This window comes from Leopardus geoffroyi, chromosome C2 (assembly GCF_018350155.1).
Source record: "Leopardus geoffroyi isolate Oge1 chromosome C2, O.geoffroyi_Oge1_pat1.0, whole genome shotgun sequence".
NCBI lineage: Eukaryota > Metazoa > Chordata > Mammalia > Carnivora > Felidae > Leopardus > Leopardus geoffroyi.
In genome coordinates, this window is record NC_059333.1 from 134707418 (window position 1) to 134725337 (window position 17920).

Here is a 17920-nt window from a genome sequence, read left to right on the forward strand (position 1 = left end):
TACTAACATCAATTTTTCCAGTGATACATATATATAGTATAGTATGTATATTTAAAATTTTTGTATCATCTATATAAAATGAATGATAGCTTTCCTGCCATACATCCACTACTTCCCTTACAAAAAACAAAGAGGTCTGCTTGGGTTACAGCAGGGCCATGGACCAACTGGTCTCAACTTGAACCTCACTTGAACTCCCAATGCACTAAGAAAGACACCGGAGTTTTTCTACAAAGCTTGGTTTAGATACTTTTTAAAATGTGAATTTAAGTAAAGTTTTAAAACTTACTTAATATTTTATGTAGCTCTCATATAGACTATGTTGTAACAACTATATGTATCAGGAAAAAAAAGAAACATTAATATTAGGATATTAGCTGGAAAATAATTTCTGTTAGCAGGGAAACAGGAATTAAGAGCAGTAACCGAAGAAGATACACAATACCTCTAAAGCAGTAATTATTCTTAGTCTTCACTGGAATATGAGTGGAGACAGGCTGATCTTTTTCATTATCTTTAAAAACTTCTTTTTTTTTTTTTAATTTTTAATGTTTATTTATTTTTGAGAGAGATAGAGCATGAGCCGGGGAGGGGCAGAGAGAGAGAAAGAGACATAGAACCTGAAGCAGGCTCCAGGCTCTGAGCTGTCAGCACACGGCCCAACATGGGGCTCAAACTCACGGGCAGCGAGATCATGATCCGAGCCGGAGTCGGATGCTTAGCTGACTAAGCCACCCAGGCACCCCTCTTTAAAAACTTCTGAATAGTTACTTTTCTTCTTGGATTAGTCCACCAAGTGAGCCCTATCTATCACCAAGTGAGTCCACCAAGTTATCCTAAAGAGAGGCTTTCCTAGCCTCCCCACTGCCCACTACAAGCCTGATAAAACAGTTCTATCCTCCTCTTTATGCTCTTTGGTTTTACTCTGAGTTCTTATGGTCCCCTGAGACTTCCCCTCCATAGTGCCATTCCACAGTAATACATCATAAACTTCCTATAACACAGGATGAATACAGTATGGAATAATTTCCATCAGGTTTTAGGTCATATAGTATACAGAGTAAAAAACAAAAAATTAGTTGGCACGAAATAACATTGCTTTCATGGTGATTGATAACCAGTTTCATAAGCATATTCTTATGGGCAAAAGAAGTTGAGATATGAATAAAGATGAACTTTACCCCTTCGTCCTGTGAAAGAGGATTATTGATCATCAAGTCTTGCTGGCCAACAACCTTTCTCGGGTTTGTGATGTGCTGGCAAAGAAAAAAAAGAAAACACACACAAAGATCAGAGTTGGACTGATCTGGACTTGAAAGCATACATAAGAAAACAATTATATTAATTAAAGTACAACTTACTATTTCTTTAACGTTGCTATACCATGCCCTTAATTCTTTAATTCTACTTATCCACTGACTTTTATCTTGAGGAAGAACACAAAGAAATAGCTGTTGAGAAAAAAAAAAAAAGGAAACTTTTGTAAAAATCATAACAAGCAACATGTAAAACTATGCCAAACAGAGTCACCTGAAAACTGAAAGAGATATTCATATTCATTGTATTTCATATTCATATCATTCCAATTCTCAATAAAGTATATTTGGGAATGTTTAAGAAATATATATATTTGGATAATTTAAAAAGTGAACAAAGGCCAAAAAAACAAGATTGCAAAAGCTACACCACAAAATTCAATCAACCTCCCCTCCAAATTTACATTAAAAATGAACAAGAAGAATTCATTGAGGTTCGAGTATAATTCCCATTTTAAATTCTTATGTTAATGGGCTATTGACAGACACAAAGTCCCATCATTAATCTCAAGGTTTAAGATTTGTCTTAAAACAGGCAGGTAAAGGACAGAGAAGAAACACCTGAGGGCACAGCTTGAGAAATGAAGTGATTCCTTTTACAGCAGAAATGGAATCTGCAACTGGCAATCAGCATATGAAAATAACAAGCATTCTTAAAAAGACAAATTTGATTTAATTTAGTTTAATACAACATTAAAATAAATCTAGATTTGAGTTTATTTTTAGCAAACGAATGATACTGAAAGTTAAACAACAAGGAATGGGGGTGGGGCACAAATATTTGTATACAAATATTCTAGCAGCAGGTCTCCTGCCTTTACTGCCTGCATCTAACAGAAGAAAAATGTATTTTAATTATTAAATCTAAATTATTAAATCTAAAACTGTCTAATACATCATGTGTTTCTTACTGTCTTTACTTGCACAGACTCTGTATGCTTAATTTATGCAGATAAAACCTAAAAAACTTTCAGTAGAAGTCATTTCAGAAATAAGTCTAAACCTGCATTAATTCATTTTGAGAGAACAAAAAGGGACAATATTTCCAAGTAATTAAAAAGAGAACTACAGATTATTACTAGTTTTGGTAATCAGTGGCCCCTTCTCTTAAAAGACTGACCTAATTTTCTTCTACTTCTCTTTCTTGCTGCCCTTTGCTTTGTGTTTCTAGGAAAGAAACGAAAGGAAAGAAAGAAAGAGAGAAAGAGGAAAAATCTTTTCCATCTGCTGCTTCTGAAGTGAAAAGGGAAGGTGCCTCAATGAAGGCAGGCACTGGATACAACAGGAACCTGAAAGTAAAACCGCCTGTACTCCTGCCCACCTTCGAGGGTGTCTGCCAAAACCTCTGGGGAATGTCAAGGTGTTGCTTTGAATTCCACACCATCAAATGAGATGAAAGAATAGCTATTTCAAATGACTCCTTTACCGTACCAGTTATTCGAGACTAAGGTGGTTCAACCTTATTAGTAAATGTCCTATGAAAGATAAACATGGATGGCCAAAAAATCGAGAGTGAAGTCTCCTGGAAAATTCAGTGATCCCCTGCATGGGTAATCTCCCAGGGCATCAGGTAATGTGTTGATATACTGCAACCACAAACTGTAAATAAATATTTTCTTCTTACCTTCCAGCAAATGCTGCGGAACCTGCTGCTTCTCAGCTGCCCATTAATCCCCTTCTGCCTTATTGTTGCCAAGTAATTGTTGTTTACAAATAGTTCTTCCCATTCTTTCCTATATGCAAGAAACCAAAAGCATGGGGATCCCTTTGTTAAAATTCTCTGCTTGGAGAGGAGTGCTACAGGAAATTAATTTTAAATAAGTCTAAGAAATGCAACTTTTAAAACGTATATATTTAGTTGTGTACTGTTTCTGAATGCATGGCTGTCTTTTTGGACACAGTTCTTCTGTAGATTTAATGAATATGTAGATCGCTATAATTATGCCAACTACTGAAATTCATAATGTCTATGGAGGCTATTCCATTTCGTCTAAAATGTTGGTAGTGCAGTTCAGTGAAACAAGAAAAAAAATGAATATTAATATAAATATATGACGGCTTTAGCCACTGACAAAGATATACCTGCTCCAAAAATACACAACAGAAATGGTAGTGTTGATTATATTGGCTTGTCACATGAAATATCTGTTTAAATGAACCCATTTCTCTTTAGTGTCAGGCTGGGGAGTTAAATATAATAGAAGACTACTTTCTTTAACTTTTAGTGCTATTTACTGTTGAAATCTCTGCAACTTCTTTCTACATGATCAGTTTTAAAATTTTAACAGGTGCAGGCAAATTTGAAAAAAACATCAAAAAATTAAAAAGCCTCACTGTAAAAACTGTTAAAGGCAAGCTTGAGTACCTTGCAGTACCTATGGCTGAGTAGATAAACAACTGAAATATGCCTCCCAGGCACGCAGACACCAGGGGCCTAACACCTGTGCCTCATTAATATACAAGTAAATCTGCTCTACTGGGAAACAATTGGAAATTAATTGTCCCAAACCATTTACTGAGTTTGAATAAAGAAAGTAGACCTACATTCCTTGCATCTTGTACCAAGCTAAACATCAAGAACCATTCGTCAACAGTTGAGGCTACTGAGCACAGCTTTATGAAATTTCTGAGTTCATAATGCCACAATATACTTACAATTTAAATTTTATTATCAAAGCTGAAACCCTGGCAAGCTCTTCAGTGTGACTTCCTCAAAAGAAAGCCTTTACAAGCCTCCATCAGCCTCCTATACGTGCAACTGTCACTGGCCAGACCCTACTCGTTTTGAGAAAGGACAGCCTTGACACCATGCTCTTTGGGCCAGTAATGCAACCTATTGCACACCTACAGTTAAAAAAAACAAACCTGACTGTGCAGTATCTTCTGCAGAGTTTTCCACAAGAGTGACCAAGGCAATGACGCCTTCCTAACTGCCTCAAACAGGAGACCTTCCAGTTCAGTCCTGCAGCATTGCTTCCCGCCAACCGCCCCCACCCGCCTTCTGCCAGGAAGGGCTAGTGGCTAAGGACACCAGATGAGATAAGCACTCCAACCCCATACTGGAAGAAATGCATTCCTACCACCATTCCGTGAAAATGTCTTACTCTCAACACTCCATTCATAAGAGAAAGTCATGTTTCATTTTTATTTTAATGTGCATTTGTATCATTAGTGAAAGTGAAAATCTGTCATGCTTTTGAGTCACTTTATTTCTTTTTAAAAACTTCCTTTCTTGTCTTTTGCCTATTTTAAGCACCATAGGAGAGTGGTTAAGAGAATGGATTGCAGGGGCACCTGGGTAGCTCAGTGACTTTGGCTCAGGTTATGATCTCACAGTTTGTGGGTTCCAGCCCCGCATGGGGCCTTGCGCTGACAGCTCAGAGCCTGGGACCTGCTTTGGATTCTGTATCTCCCTCTCTCTCTCGGCCCCTCCCTGGCTCACACTCTCTCTCTCTCAAAAATAAATAAATTAAAAAAAAAAAAAGAGAGAGAGAATGGATTGCAGAACCACACTCATGGTATAAAAAGAAAGCCATGCATTCACAGAAACAGTACACAATTTACTAGCTACTCACTAGCTATGCAAGCATGGCCAAGTTACTTAACCTCCCTGTGCCTCTGTTTCCTCATCTGTAAAATGAAATAATAGCCTACCTCAAAGAATTATTATGAGGACTAAAATGCATGGCAAGCCTTCAGAAGCATGTCCAGCATATCACATTTTTTAAAATAAATATTAGTGTTCATAATAATTGTAACATTGTTTTTATTTTAGTGTGCCTCATTATAGGTCCAAGGGAGGAGTTATTCATGTTAAAAATACCACAGCTTTGTCTGCCACACATATTTTTAACCCAATTTCTTGATTTTCAACACAGTGAAACTTTTTCAATTTGTGTACTAATTTAAACCTAACATTTTTTTCTCTTGATGCTCTTTCTACTGTTTTCATGCTTAATTCTTAGCCACTCCAAGTTCAAAGAAATGTTTACTGAAATCTTTTTTTTATCACACTAGTCCATTTGTAATACCTATAATTTTTTAAAATATATTGTCCATTTCCCAACAATGTCATCATATATTATCCACATCTCATATTCAAGTTTTGTTTTTATCCAGTTTTAGTAATACTCAAAGATGAGGTAAGCAATGAGTACTTCTCAGAAAATGTATGTCTAAATAGCTTGTGGTCTGCAAGCAAAAAGCCCAGATTTTAAATGCATTCTGAACCCAAGAGGAATCAAAATACGTGCAAGACCATGCAGTTCCATGGCCTGAAATCACCAATACGTTCCAGAAGGGAGGGAAGTGTGAGGCAACTTCCCCAGCCTCTTCCCAAATCAGCTCCTATTCACAGGTACCAAGACAGTTCGAAAGTAGACACAGCTGGGGGCTAGATTCATTGCCATCTTGTCAAGTTAAGCAGCCTTTTAAGGTCAAGTTACATACTACTTATGTAATGAAGGATAATTATTTGTTAGCTTAAATAAGACCCTAGGCCTTGATTACAGTGTTGGTAAAGAGAAAAGGAGACTGAGGCATGTGAAATGGAAACATTATCTTTGGAATTCACAATCATTTAAATTTATTCATGGTACTTATAGTTCCAATTAAGGCTTAACACCTCAAACTGATGACTAGCCCTAACAACAGAGGAACTTATAGAGGCCTCAAGATAACTTATTTTCTTTCTCCTCTATGGAATAGTGTTTTATTAATAAACAGTGATACAGAGTAATAATAAACACAATAAACATTTAGTGCCTACTATGTGCTTAGCACTCACAGACATCAGAAAAAGCATTAAGTTATGTAAACCAGTAATAATATGGTTAAGGCGAAGCACTCTGGTAGTACAGAGAGGGCAGAAATAGTTTTACAGGGGTGCCTGGGTGGCTCAGTCAGTTAAGTGTCCGGTTTCGGCTCAGGTCATGACCTCACGGTTCCTGGGTTCGAGCCCTGCGTCGGGCTCAGTGCTGACAGCTAGGAGCCTGAAGCCTGCTTCGGACTCTGTATCTCCCTCTCTCCCACTCACACTCTGTTTCTCTCTCTCTCTCAAAAATAAATAAACATTTAAAAAAATTTTTTAAAGAAATAGTTTTACACCTAAAAATTAAAACTTCGTGTAGAAAACAATAGTAGCACTAGAGGCACTCAAATGCTACCCCAAGAGCTGGGCTGTTAGAGCTTGAACAGTCCAAGCTGAACCAAAATAAAAGTTTTTTACAATCACAAATACAAATGGCGAACTACTCCTGAACTCAGAACAAGACGTGGAAGAATAAGTTATTTAGGAGTCAGTGAAGGATTTTTTCAGATTAATTAACAAAAACAAAAGAGAGGTAGTTCCTAAACTGTCTCTTATACCAAAAAAAAAAAAAAAAAAAAGTATACAGTGTGCCTGTAACAGCCAAAATCTGACAATGATGCTATTAAAATGCTAAAAAAAAATCCTGATATGTTAAAATATATAATATTTTAAGTAAATCACTTTCAACCTTTACAACAACTCTCCTGCAGTGTATATTTTTAACCCCTCTTTATCAGTGAGGAAACTAAGGCTCAGAAAAATTGAATAAGAAGGAAAAAAAAGAATTAGTAAAAGCATCTTCCTGGAATAACATGGAAACAACACTAAAAGGGAAACACACTGCAGACACCAAAGTATAAAAATGGCCTCTGGCAAGAAGGCAAGACAAGAATATGACCTCAGATTTTCTTCCTTAGACTTCTAGTTTTTGAGAAGGGTACAGAGTCCAAGGGTACAGAGGTAAGTTTTCTCCAGTTGGACTGAGAAAATAAGTCGATAGCTCCTGTGAGTGGTTAAAAACAACCTGGGGTATTTAGGTGTGGAACCACTCACTGCAAGGGAACAGATTCTAGAGAGACACCTGGGCCTTAAGGACTCCCTTGACAAAGCACTTGTGCCATCTAGTGGCAACCACTAAGCCTTGCAGGCACTGGGTCCCTAAAAACAACCAGCATCTAAGGAGGGAAAGGCAAATAGTGGTTTCCTTTCTGCAGCCAATGGTCATGGATTGGTAGTGACTACCATGGAAGCACTGTGTCAAGAAGGATCCTGAGGATACCAGCTGCTCCTCAGAGAAGAACACTGTGGCTGATTAAAAATGCTGGCCTTGAGTGTCGAAGTCATTTCTAAGTAAATGAAATCAACTTTTGCAGCAGCAATTGAAGGAGGTCTCTCCTCCAAGAATACCTATTTAGGTAGCTAAGACTCCTGGCAATGTGTTTTTGTTTTTGTTTTTTGATATGGAAATCAACTAGAATATGCAGTGATAAGCTGCATGATCATAAAGAGATCTCTATTTCTAATTATATATATTTATGTAGTATTTTCCCAAGATATGCACATAAAATTGGTATAAAACTACTTAGTACTTTCTAAATTTAATTGTTTAAGTACTTTGGTAACCTAAATAATGCATAAATTCCTTGATTATGTGGCAATTCTGGACTAGAAAATTTCTGAATTGTTCCACATGATGACATACTAGACAAACAATTTTATAATGTCTATTTTATATGATGATTTCTACCCCATTTTCATGCATTACTTGGGCAGGGAGCAATGTCTCTATGGGGCTAAAGAAACTCAAGCAACTACGACGACTGAAAACAATTCAGAGACCACATCCCGTCGAGTACTGAGGATCTCCAATACTTGGTAAAGAGGAGACACTCTGGTTTTCACTGATAAAGAAACTGCTGAGGGGAAGGTACAAGGGACTATCACCACGGGGGAACTGCAACAGGTCACAGAGAAGGGAGACCTAAGAGGGAGGAATGGTAAGGAGGTGGAATGGTGAAGGAGCTCCGCAGAGATGTCCCATGCTTTACAAGGTCAGCTAGTCCTCAATCATTTCATTTTTGGAGACCTGACTAGACTAATAGCAGCACTAAAGGCCAGGCTAACATAAAGGTGATCTTTAAGCAGAATGAGACCAGAGTTAGATGCGTAGAATATTTGACGGTGTGAAAGCACAAGGTAAGAAAACAGTTTTATGATCCTAAAGCCCATGGCAAATTTGAAACAACTGCCAATGAATTCCCATAACTGCTTTATCAGATATGTAAGTAAAAGGACACAATAAACTTTTAAATCTGTATGGAAATATATTAGTTATTTTTACTAATGAAAGGACTGCACATAAATCCAATATTCCAAGTAAAAGAGTATGTAGTTTTATGCCATCTTAAGTATGATTTTAAAAATACTATTCAAATAGAACAAGGAACATCTAACTAAAAAAAAAAAATCAATGGAAATATGAGAAGTGTAAATTAGGTATGTCAGCATCAGACTGTAAAGTGTGGCACCAGATATGGGTAAGCTACAACATTAGGACTGCAGGTGCCAAGATCAACCAGATAAACACTGATGTTATCTATAATTACCTCATTTTTAGCTTAAATCACAGGTAATGAGGGAACTCAGAGACTCTAAAAGGCAATTAGAAACTGTACTGGCTTTTTTGCTTCCTGTATCAGGAATTTTTAAAAACTTACTTTTATTTAAAGCTTTTTTTTTCTCCATAATGAACCATCAGGGCATATCACTTATACATATATAAATAAATATAAAAACAGAATGCACAATTACTCACAAGCTTAAAATGGATTTCTTTCTATGTCTAGGTGAAATATGTTCTCATATGGTGAGGCTCCATTGAAACAAAGGCAACAAATAGTCCACTGTGTGGAGGTTTGTTAAAATTAATTTATGATGATGCTCTGATTTGGGTTTGGAATTAACTCTGAATTGAAAAATCTTGAACTGCCACCTCAATATCCACAAGGACACAAAGAACTGAGCTAGTTTTGGTCAGACAGAAAATTCTTTTTCTAAAAAACATGGATCATTTTCTTTAATATATAATGTTTAAGAGCTTCTAAATTCAAGATCATATTATGTAGGGAAAGTCAACAAACATGCCTTTAGAAAAGGAATCAAGAAAAGCTGTATCACAAGGTCATAAAAAATTAAGTATATAATAAAGGTCATTAGACTATCAAAGGAATGGCATTTAGACACGAGGTGAGAAAAATGGATCCTATACCAAACCATCTCTATGAAGTTGTCTGGAATGAATATAGTTTATATTCCATAGTTCACTGATGTTTCTTGTATAAGAAACTCTTGGAGACACCTTCCTGCAGACTTCTCCCACCTGCGTTCCATCCCCACTGCACCACGTTTACCTTGCTATTTGGATACGAGCAGGGACTTGATACCTAACTCTCCACATGATGAAGAATTTGCCACACAGTCTATAATGTAAACAATACTATGAAAGAAATGCTTATAGAACTGAGAACAAATTATTTTGCAGTAACTCAGAAACAGGCATTTATTTAGCAAAATCTGATATCCTAATTAAAAGCCAATCTTATTTCATAAACCATGTTTTCAAGACTGGGTTGACTTATAGGATATTACACATATAGAAATACATGTATGCTTCAGATAAATACTTTCTCTTAAAGAGATTTAAATGGATTAAAACTGAATCCATCATTCATTTGATAATCTGTAGATCAGCACTATCCAACAGAATTTTCTGAAGTAACAGAAATGTTCTATATCTGACTGTCCGATAGGGTAATCATTAATCACATGTAGCTACTAAGTGGATGAAATAAGGCTAGTGTAATTCAAGAACTACATATTTTATCTTAATTAATTTAAACCTAAATTTAAATAGCTTCATGTCACTAGGTTGTTCCTATAGTGAACATCAAAATTCAAAGTGTTTTAAGAATAAACAATTCATGTATACATTTAACTTTGAAAGTAAAACCTGTAACATAAGCATACACATGATACATATCACCTACAGTGTTACGGGGGAAAGAAGACAGATACACGTTAAAAGTTAAATAGTACGGGGAACCTGGGGGACTCAGTCTAGGTTAAGCGTCAGATTTCGGCTCAGGTCATTAACTCGCGGTTTGTGGGTTTGAACCCCGGGTCAAGCTCTGTGCTGACAGCTTAGAGCCTGGAGCCTGCTTCAGATTTTCCTCTCTCTGTCCTGCCCATGCTCATGTTCCGTCTCTGTCTCTCAAAAATAAATAAAAATGTTAAAAAAAATTTTTTTAAAGTTCAACAGTACAAGTAGTTATAAAGATAATTCCATAAGAGATGTAACACAGTATAGCATTAATTCTAAATGAATGGGGTGCTACTAATAAGGTCAGATATAGATGTAATATTTTTTTCTTTTTTGTCTCTGATTGCCTTTCCCTGTCTATGACTCTGTCTCTACCACCACCCCACTGCCTCTTGCTTCCTCCCACCTCCTTCTTCTCATACACACACATAAAAGTTAGGGAAGCAAATCTTTAGTGATGACAGGTAGCAAAAATGATCAATGCTGCAAAGAATCAGACCCAAGATTTGAATCACTAGCCTAATATGATATTAGACTGCCTCAAAGATCCAGGAAATGAAAATTTTAAATGGGAGATAAATGGGTCATGTGATAAAGTAAACTTTAGTTTAAGTCAATATGGACTTTATAGACTTTATAATTTCTTTGGATTAATGTGCCTAGGAAAGTAATTTCACATGGGCCTCTGAAAAGGTAAGGAAATATCTCTATCCAAGGGCCACTAGAAAATCTCACAATTTATAATTTAAAAGAAAAAACCTCACCACTATAAAAAAATCCTATACTCGAATACCTCATTTACCCAGCATAATGAAAGACCAATATATGCCACGCATGTGATTTTTTTTTGGGGGGGGGAGCAACATAAAAATGTTGAGAGTATCAGAATATTTCTAAATCTTGCAGAAATTTTTGTATAAATGTGCTATACATTTGGAAAATGTATGGCCATTTGCCCCCACATTAAATAACTCCACGCTGCTTTGCTTTTGGAGTTTTCCATTCTGTGTTAGTGGCATTTTTTTCATGACTATTGGCTACTGATTTGTGTAATGATTGTACATTAGCTTTTAGAAATCCTAAATCTACATCCCTCTGTCACTTGCTCAGTTTGCCGTTTTTGAAATAAAGACAAACTAGACTTTAAGCTTCATACATTCCAGCCTATTTCAACATCATAAACTATCATAATCTTTTCTAATTTAACAAAAATGTCAAATAAGACTGTGAAAGTAGAATAAGGACTGAAACGGCTCTTTTGCGCCTAAACTAACATTTAATAAACAAACGTTTTGGTATTCTAATAGTTTCCCCTTATTTCTAAGTTTCTGGTTATATTCCAGCTGGTTGAAGCTATTAGAAATTTGACCTGTAAATAACTGATATGTCACTGTACATCCAAATATCAGCAGCCAATCCCATTCCCAGCCTCAGTCCTTGAGTTTGGTCAAGAAAGAATTCACGAATTCTTTTTTTTTTTTTTTTTTTAAGTTTTATTTATTTATTTTGAGGGGGGAGAGGGAGTAGGGAGGGGCAAAGAGAGAGGGAGAGAGAAAATCCCATGCAGGCTCAGGACTATCAGTGCAGAGTCTGGAACTAGGGAGTATGAGATCCTGACCAGAACTGAAGTCTGAAGCTTAACTGACTACGCCATCCAGGTGCTCCATCCACAGTCAAATTCTTAAGTGAGCAAACCATTAGTTGCAGTTGAGATCAAAGTACCCTCTCCAAGTAGGAGAGGAGGCAAGCCCAGAAGGCAACGGCAACAGGAGTCAGCTTGTCTTTCCTTTTTTTTTTTTTTTTTTTTTTTGTTTTTTTTATGTTTGCTAGGTTAAGGGTCCCAGCTAAGGGGTCTGACTGAGGCTGCTGGCAATCATTTAAGGGACTCCTCCTATGGGCCGGGAGGAGGGGTTGGCCCTCTATGGTCCTTGTTGGAATGGTTAGGACAGCCATCCCCACATGCAGGGAGGGGGTCAAAATCACAATGTAAATGTATTATAATGAAGCTATACTCCTGGCTTAGACTCCTGAGGGTCTTAGGGGAGACTGCAAGTATCTCCCCCCCTCCACCCCCCACCTTACCCCTTTCCTTAACTGCCTACTCTATCTCAAAAAAAAGAAGGAAAAATCCCTATTCTGAATACCGTGTATAGGGGGTAAGGGAGAAAGGGTTGGGAGAAGACATTAAAATAAAGGAATCAGGGTGTGGAGACCTAATTTGAGTCTGCACTGTGTTTCCTATGTAGGCTAGAACACCAGTGGGAGTAGTATTTTTATTACTGATTTTTTTAAAAACAGTTGTTCTGCATCACAGTGGAAGATGAACCATTTTCTCATGACCTCCTTGTCCAAATTAAAATATGTTTCATAAAAGTCCTGTCTTAGGCAGAAGTATTCTGCACTGATGAAATTTTATGTTATCTGAAAGCTCACCTACTTCAAGAGAACTCAAATCTCCTCCTGACTTTATGAGGCCTTTTGTTATTTTTTTTATTCTGTTATCCATATGCTCAATAATTCAGATATTCCCAAATGAATGCCACAAAAGTTTCAATTACATGACCACAGATATCTTTACATGAACCAGAGATATTTCCATAAAGCTGTCACATGGAATGCTAATATACAACAAAAATAAGCACAAAAAATGCTCATTTTCTATAGAGCTGTTTAAAATATTATGATTAGGAATGGCGCCTAGACATATAGAGGCAGGAAAGGGCGTTCCTTCTCTAGGTTCCACCAACAGTCCAGGTACAGGGGGAGAAAACAGGGATGGGAACAGTGTTAAAAATGTCAATCAGACTACCCGGGCTTTATTTATTTACCCCACTCCCTGCACCTTCTTCTGGATCTCTTAAATAGAAATAAAGTAGTCTCTGTTCAGCCTACATAATCACAATATAAAAGAGAGAAATGGGGTCTGGGTTTGACCCAGGGGTCAGGTGGGGAGGGGCAAGCAAACAACAGAAGTTACTTAAGAGATTATAAACTCATTACTGAGTACTGAACAAAATCCACACAACACCAGGTCTGTGCCTGGTTCAATGACAGTAGAGCTCTGTTGCTCAAGACAACTTTAAGATCTAGAAGCACATTAAAAAATTGGAATGAGAGTCCAAAGATAGTGTTCAACTATCCTGTTTGGCTTCAAATGGGTTCAGAGACTTGGGCCTATCATCTGAATTACTCTACCAATCTGAACAAATAGCTTGAAATGCAGTCTTTGAAAATCCTTGAAATAATATGTCAACCAGCTAAACTACTATATCTATCTCAGAACACTGCATCTCTAATCATGAAATGAAAACTATGTCCATATGTTCAGATGATACTAGGACTTCTTTTAAATTTCAAATATTCTCTCATTAGAGGCTATTTTTTATTCCATAGCTGCTTTATTGATTTTTCCCATATTTCTAAGCACATAATATTCATTCTCAATTGTATCATTACCAACTATTTCATATAATATGTTTTGTGATTTAAAGATTCACATTTTCACCTCCCAGTTAAAATTTTTTATCATGGATTTAAATATATCAAACACCTATGATATAATAAAATCTAAAACTTTAATACTATCAAAACAGTAGTTCATGCAAAGTAACAATATCAACACAATGAAACAGATATATGTAATACTCATATTGTAAGCACCACTGTAACTGTCTTTTATAACTAAGGGCATAATTTTATCACTAACAAATATAAGGCCAATTGATCTAAGCATTCTAATAGTGCCAAAAAACAAAACAAAACAAAAAAACAAAAAACAAAGAATGAATTGCTTAGAGAGTAGAAAATTAAGACTGTCTTTTTTCATATTCACCTCACAAAAAATTCCTGTCCCTTTAGAATGTCTAGCAAGTTATTACCTTCCCCTTAACCATGACTTCCCCAACCCCTTAATTTTAACTACTACATCTAAGGAAAATGCACCCCCATTATAACACTGGCCATAATCTATATTAGTTGCTTCCATGTCTGTCTCCCCTCCTACATGATGAGCGGGCAGTATTTACTTCTCTTTCAGTCTTGGAGGTTTAGCACGCTTGGCTTGCCTATAATGGATATACAATAAAGATCTTCAGAATGACTAAAGATGTGTTAGGTCTCTTGAACAACAACAAAAAAGATATAAGAAATGTTAGAAAAACACTTCTGAAAGCTCTAGATTAGGGGGGAAAAATGGAAAAAAAAAAAAAAGGATTACTCCCCCCCTGCCACTTTTCCCCAGAAGGCAAGGTAATTTGATACAGAAAATACACAAACGCTGCATATCAATCTTTACTAAAATATTCTGTGAAAATTCCACCTTTAAACTGTATCTTTGAGACTTACAAACTTCATCAAATCAAAAATCAGTAATTCTTATATAGAGCTAACTATATAACTATAAAGCCGACCCATAAGTAAATAAACAAGCAAGCTATTTGTAAAATGTTTAAAAAGATTTATAACTTTTCATTTTTAAACAATACTTCTTTGTATTATTTTCTCAAATTATAGATCCAGTAACACACTTCAACATTACTGACCAAATATTTAATTGACTTTACCTATTTCACTACCACACTTAAAAAACGAAGCACGCTAGGGGCGCCTGGGGGTCTCAAGAGTTGGTTGCGTGTCCAACTCTTGATTTCCGCTCAGGTTGTGATCCCAGGGTTGGGGGACCCAGCCCTGAGCTGGGCTGAGTGTGGAACCTACTTGGGATTCTCTCTCTCTCCCTCTGCTCTTCTCCCCCCACTCATGCTGTCTCTAAAATTACAAAAAAAAAAAAAAAAAAAAAAAAAAGTAAAAGAAAACAGTGAAGCATGCTAATATATATTACAAATAGTGACCCATGAGCTGCCAGGAGTGCATTTCAACTGGGAACACCAGAGGAAAACAGAAGTGTGTCCTGGGGAAGGGACTCTCAGTGCTGACTGAGAGCAGCTTATCCTTATATTTGAAATGTATGCCTGTCTTTTCAAAGATAAACATTTACACAGCCTTGGATGATTGGAGCTTGCAGCTGACTATGTAAATAAACAAATATGAAAAAAAAATTTCCTCTAGAGCCTGGCTACAGATAATAAAAAGGGCTTGAAGGGACTTATGAAGCAAAGGAACTCAAACTAACATATACATTCAAGTCAGTTTGGGTTATGTTAATTTAAGACTATAAATGCAAAGGAACCAGTTGATTACTTAAGTGGAAGGTAACATTTTCAGAGCCTTAAGTGATCAAATAATTAGTTCAAACGGTTGTATGTTACAGAAAAGCATAGATACTGACCAGTTCCACTATCATAAAAAATAAGTTACTTCAAGATGATATTTTCATCATTCAAGTATGATTTTTCTCCTTCTCTCAAAAATGGCTCCATTATGGAGATATAATAAAAGGTATCATTTTGATTTTGGTTTCTGGAAAATGCGAAGGTTACATTTTGTGCTCTCTGAAACTATCATTTAACTATAAAGGCTGTGGTGCTATTTCAACAAATATGAAAATGAGAACTCAGAAAATGTGATATTGAGATTATGAGGTTAAATGAGTGTGGATTTCATAAATATTCTTCCTATGTAATCTATAGATAACTGTAGATATTGATAGATTTGATCTTTTACAGATAACTATAGATCTAATCCATAAACACTCATTTATCATCCCTTTAGAACTGCACAGAATTTCTAAAAATACTTTTCTGAGACAAATGACAACTATAATAGGTGGAAAAGTTTATTAAAATTTACAGGAAATTTTAGGGGTGGCTGGGTGGCTCAGTCGGGTAAGTGTCCAGCTTTTGGATCTGGCGCAGGTCATGAACTCACAGTCGGTGGGTTCAAGCCCTGCATCAGGCTCTGTGCTGGCAGTGCCGAAGTCTGTGTGGGATTCTCTCTCTTTCTTTCTCTGTCTTTCCCCCACTCTATCTCTCTCAAGATAAATAAATGAACTTGAAAAAAAATTACAGAAGGTTTTAGAAAAGAGAGAAAGGAAAGGTGCAAAATGCAGTATTTATTGTTTACTGTGTGCTATAGCTGACTGGGCCAGCTGTTCTACACATATGTAGGTATGCTCCCTCCACTCTATGATATGGGAGCTGCTAACATTCCCAGTTTACGAGTGAGGTAACCAGGAATCAGAGAGGCTAATTATCTTGCCTAAGGTCAGTAAGTGAGAGTCTTATTTCTACCTGTGTGCTTTTTTCCAAATTGTTTCCCTAAATCACGTATTTATTCTTAAAAATGTGTAGAGTTTTTTTATCATATAGGTACGTGGATTCTCAACAAAATGTAGACAACACAAAGTGAGAAAAGCGATGCTCTAAGAATCAGGAAAAACCTCTCTCATCTGCACACTAAGCTATGATACCCTGGAAAAATAAAATGGCAAAGGCTTAGAAACTGCTTAAAATGGGTGGTGGAAGAGTGGATGGAAATTCAAGTTAGTCTCTATTATCTTTAGTATATGCTGTGCTCTGAATGTCTTCCCCCCCCCCCCCCGCCTCCCCTTGTTGAACCTCAACACCCAGTGTGATGGATGTTTGGGGGTGGGCCTCATGAATAGAACTTGTGGCTCAGAGAGCTCTCTGGCCCCTCTGCTATATAAGAACACTGTGAAAAGAAAGAGAACCAGGAGTGGGCTCCTACTGGACACCCAATCTACCAGCACCTTAATCATGGACTTCCTAGCCTCCAAAACCGTAAGAAATAAATTTCTGTTGCTTATAAGCCACCTAGCAGCCTGAACAGACTAACAGCATAACATTCAGCAATTAAATTAATTCTCGGACTCCATATTCTTAAATATAACAGATTAACAAACTTCTATCACTCTAAGGGTATAACCAGAACCCATATTTCTAAATTTTAAATCCAAAGTATGCTTTTGTTCTATTACCTCTACTAATATTTTGAATCACTACTTCATGGTTGATTTAAGACATGCACACTTAACACACACAAATGGGGAAAAAAAGGTATTATGCTAAAAATAAATGTAAATGATAGAATGTGTAACTATTTTCCACATTCTCTCAAATTACTGATTACACGTACATAGGATAAATATTTTTGTGATAAAACTGTAAGCCTAAATTTTTAAAGTTTACTCAATGACTAAACAATGTTCAAATTAAGGTATTTTTATTATCCTGGAAAATAATTAACTTTAGATTCAAGAAGCCAAACCAACTATAATATTTTCAAAACATTTTATCGACTTCAACAGCCTTTAACTCTATGGGCTATAGAATACACCACATTGTATAGAGTATAGAATACTCCCACATTGAAGGGAGGCAACTTCAATATTAAGAAATTATAAATACCACCAATTTAGAGCCAAATGGCTTTTTATCTTCTTTCCTTTTTAAGGCAAGAAAATAAAATATACGAAGGAAAAAAGTTACCTTTTTCTTTTGAAATATGAAATATAGCAATTCTTTAGAGGAAAAAAAATAGGAAGCCAAAAAGAATGGGTATTTCTTGATTTACAAAAACACTGCGTGTACTTTACAAATATTTAAGGTCTTTATAAATTTTCAAGTCTCAAGTCATCCCACTATCCCCGTTGTAGGATTTATTAATTCAAAAGACATGCCCAAGTATTTTGCAATCCTTTCTGCATCCCACTATCTTTGTTTTTTTTTCATTCAACACCAGGGTTTCTAACTATTACAATCTTTGTTTATTGGCTATGAG

At 36.3% G+C, this 17920-nt stretch overlaps 1 protein-coding gene across 17 annotated transcripts in view; it reads right to left on the minus strand.

The window, feature by feature from the left end:
* The window catches only part of TBC1D5 (TBC1 domain family member 5), a 539941-nt gene that overhangs the window by 243188 nt on the left and 278833 nt on the right, over window positions 1-17920 (minus strand). For all 17 annotated transcript variants that reach the window (XM_045503738.1, XM_045503736.1, XM_045503731.1 and 14 more), the window contains 3 exons: window positions 2941-3049; window positions 1362-1451; window positions 1182-1256 (listed from right to left, as the gene is read on the minus strand). In XM_045503738.1, the coding sequence (XP_045359694.1) occupies window positions 1182-1256; window positions 1362-1451; window positions 2941-3049 (274 nt within the window). The remainder of the gene's footprint in view (window positions 1-1181; window positions 1257-1361; window positions 1452-2940; window positions 3050-17920) is intronic.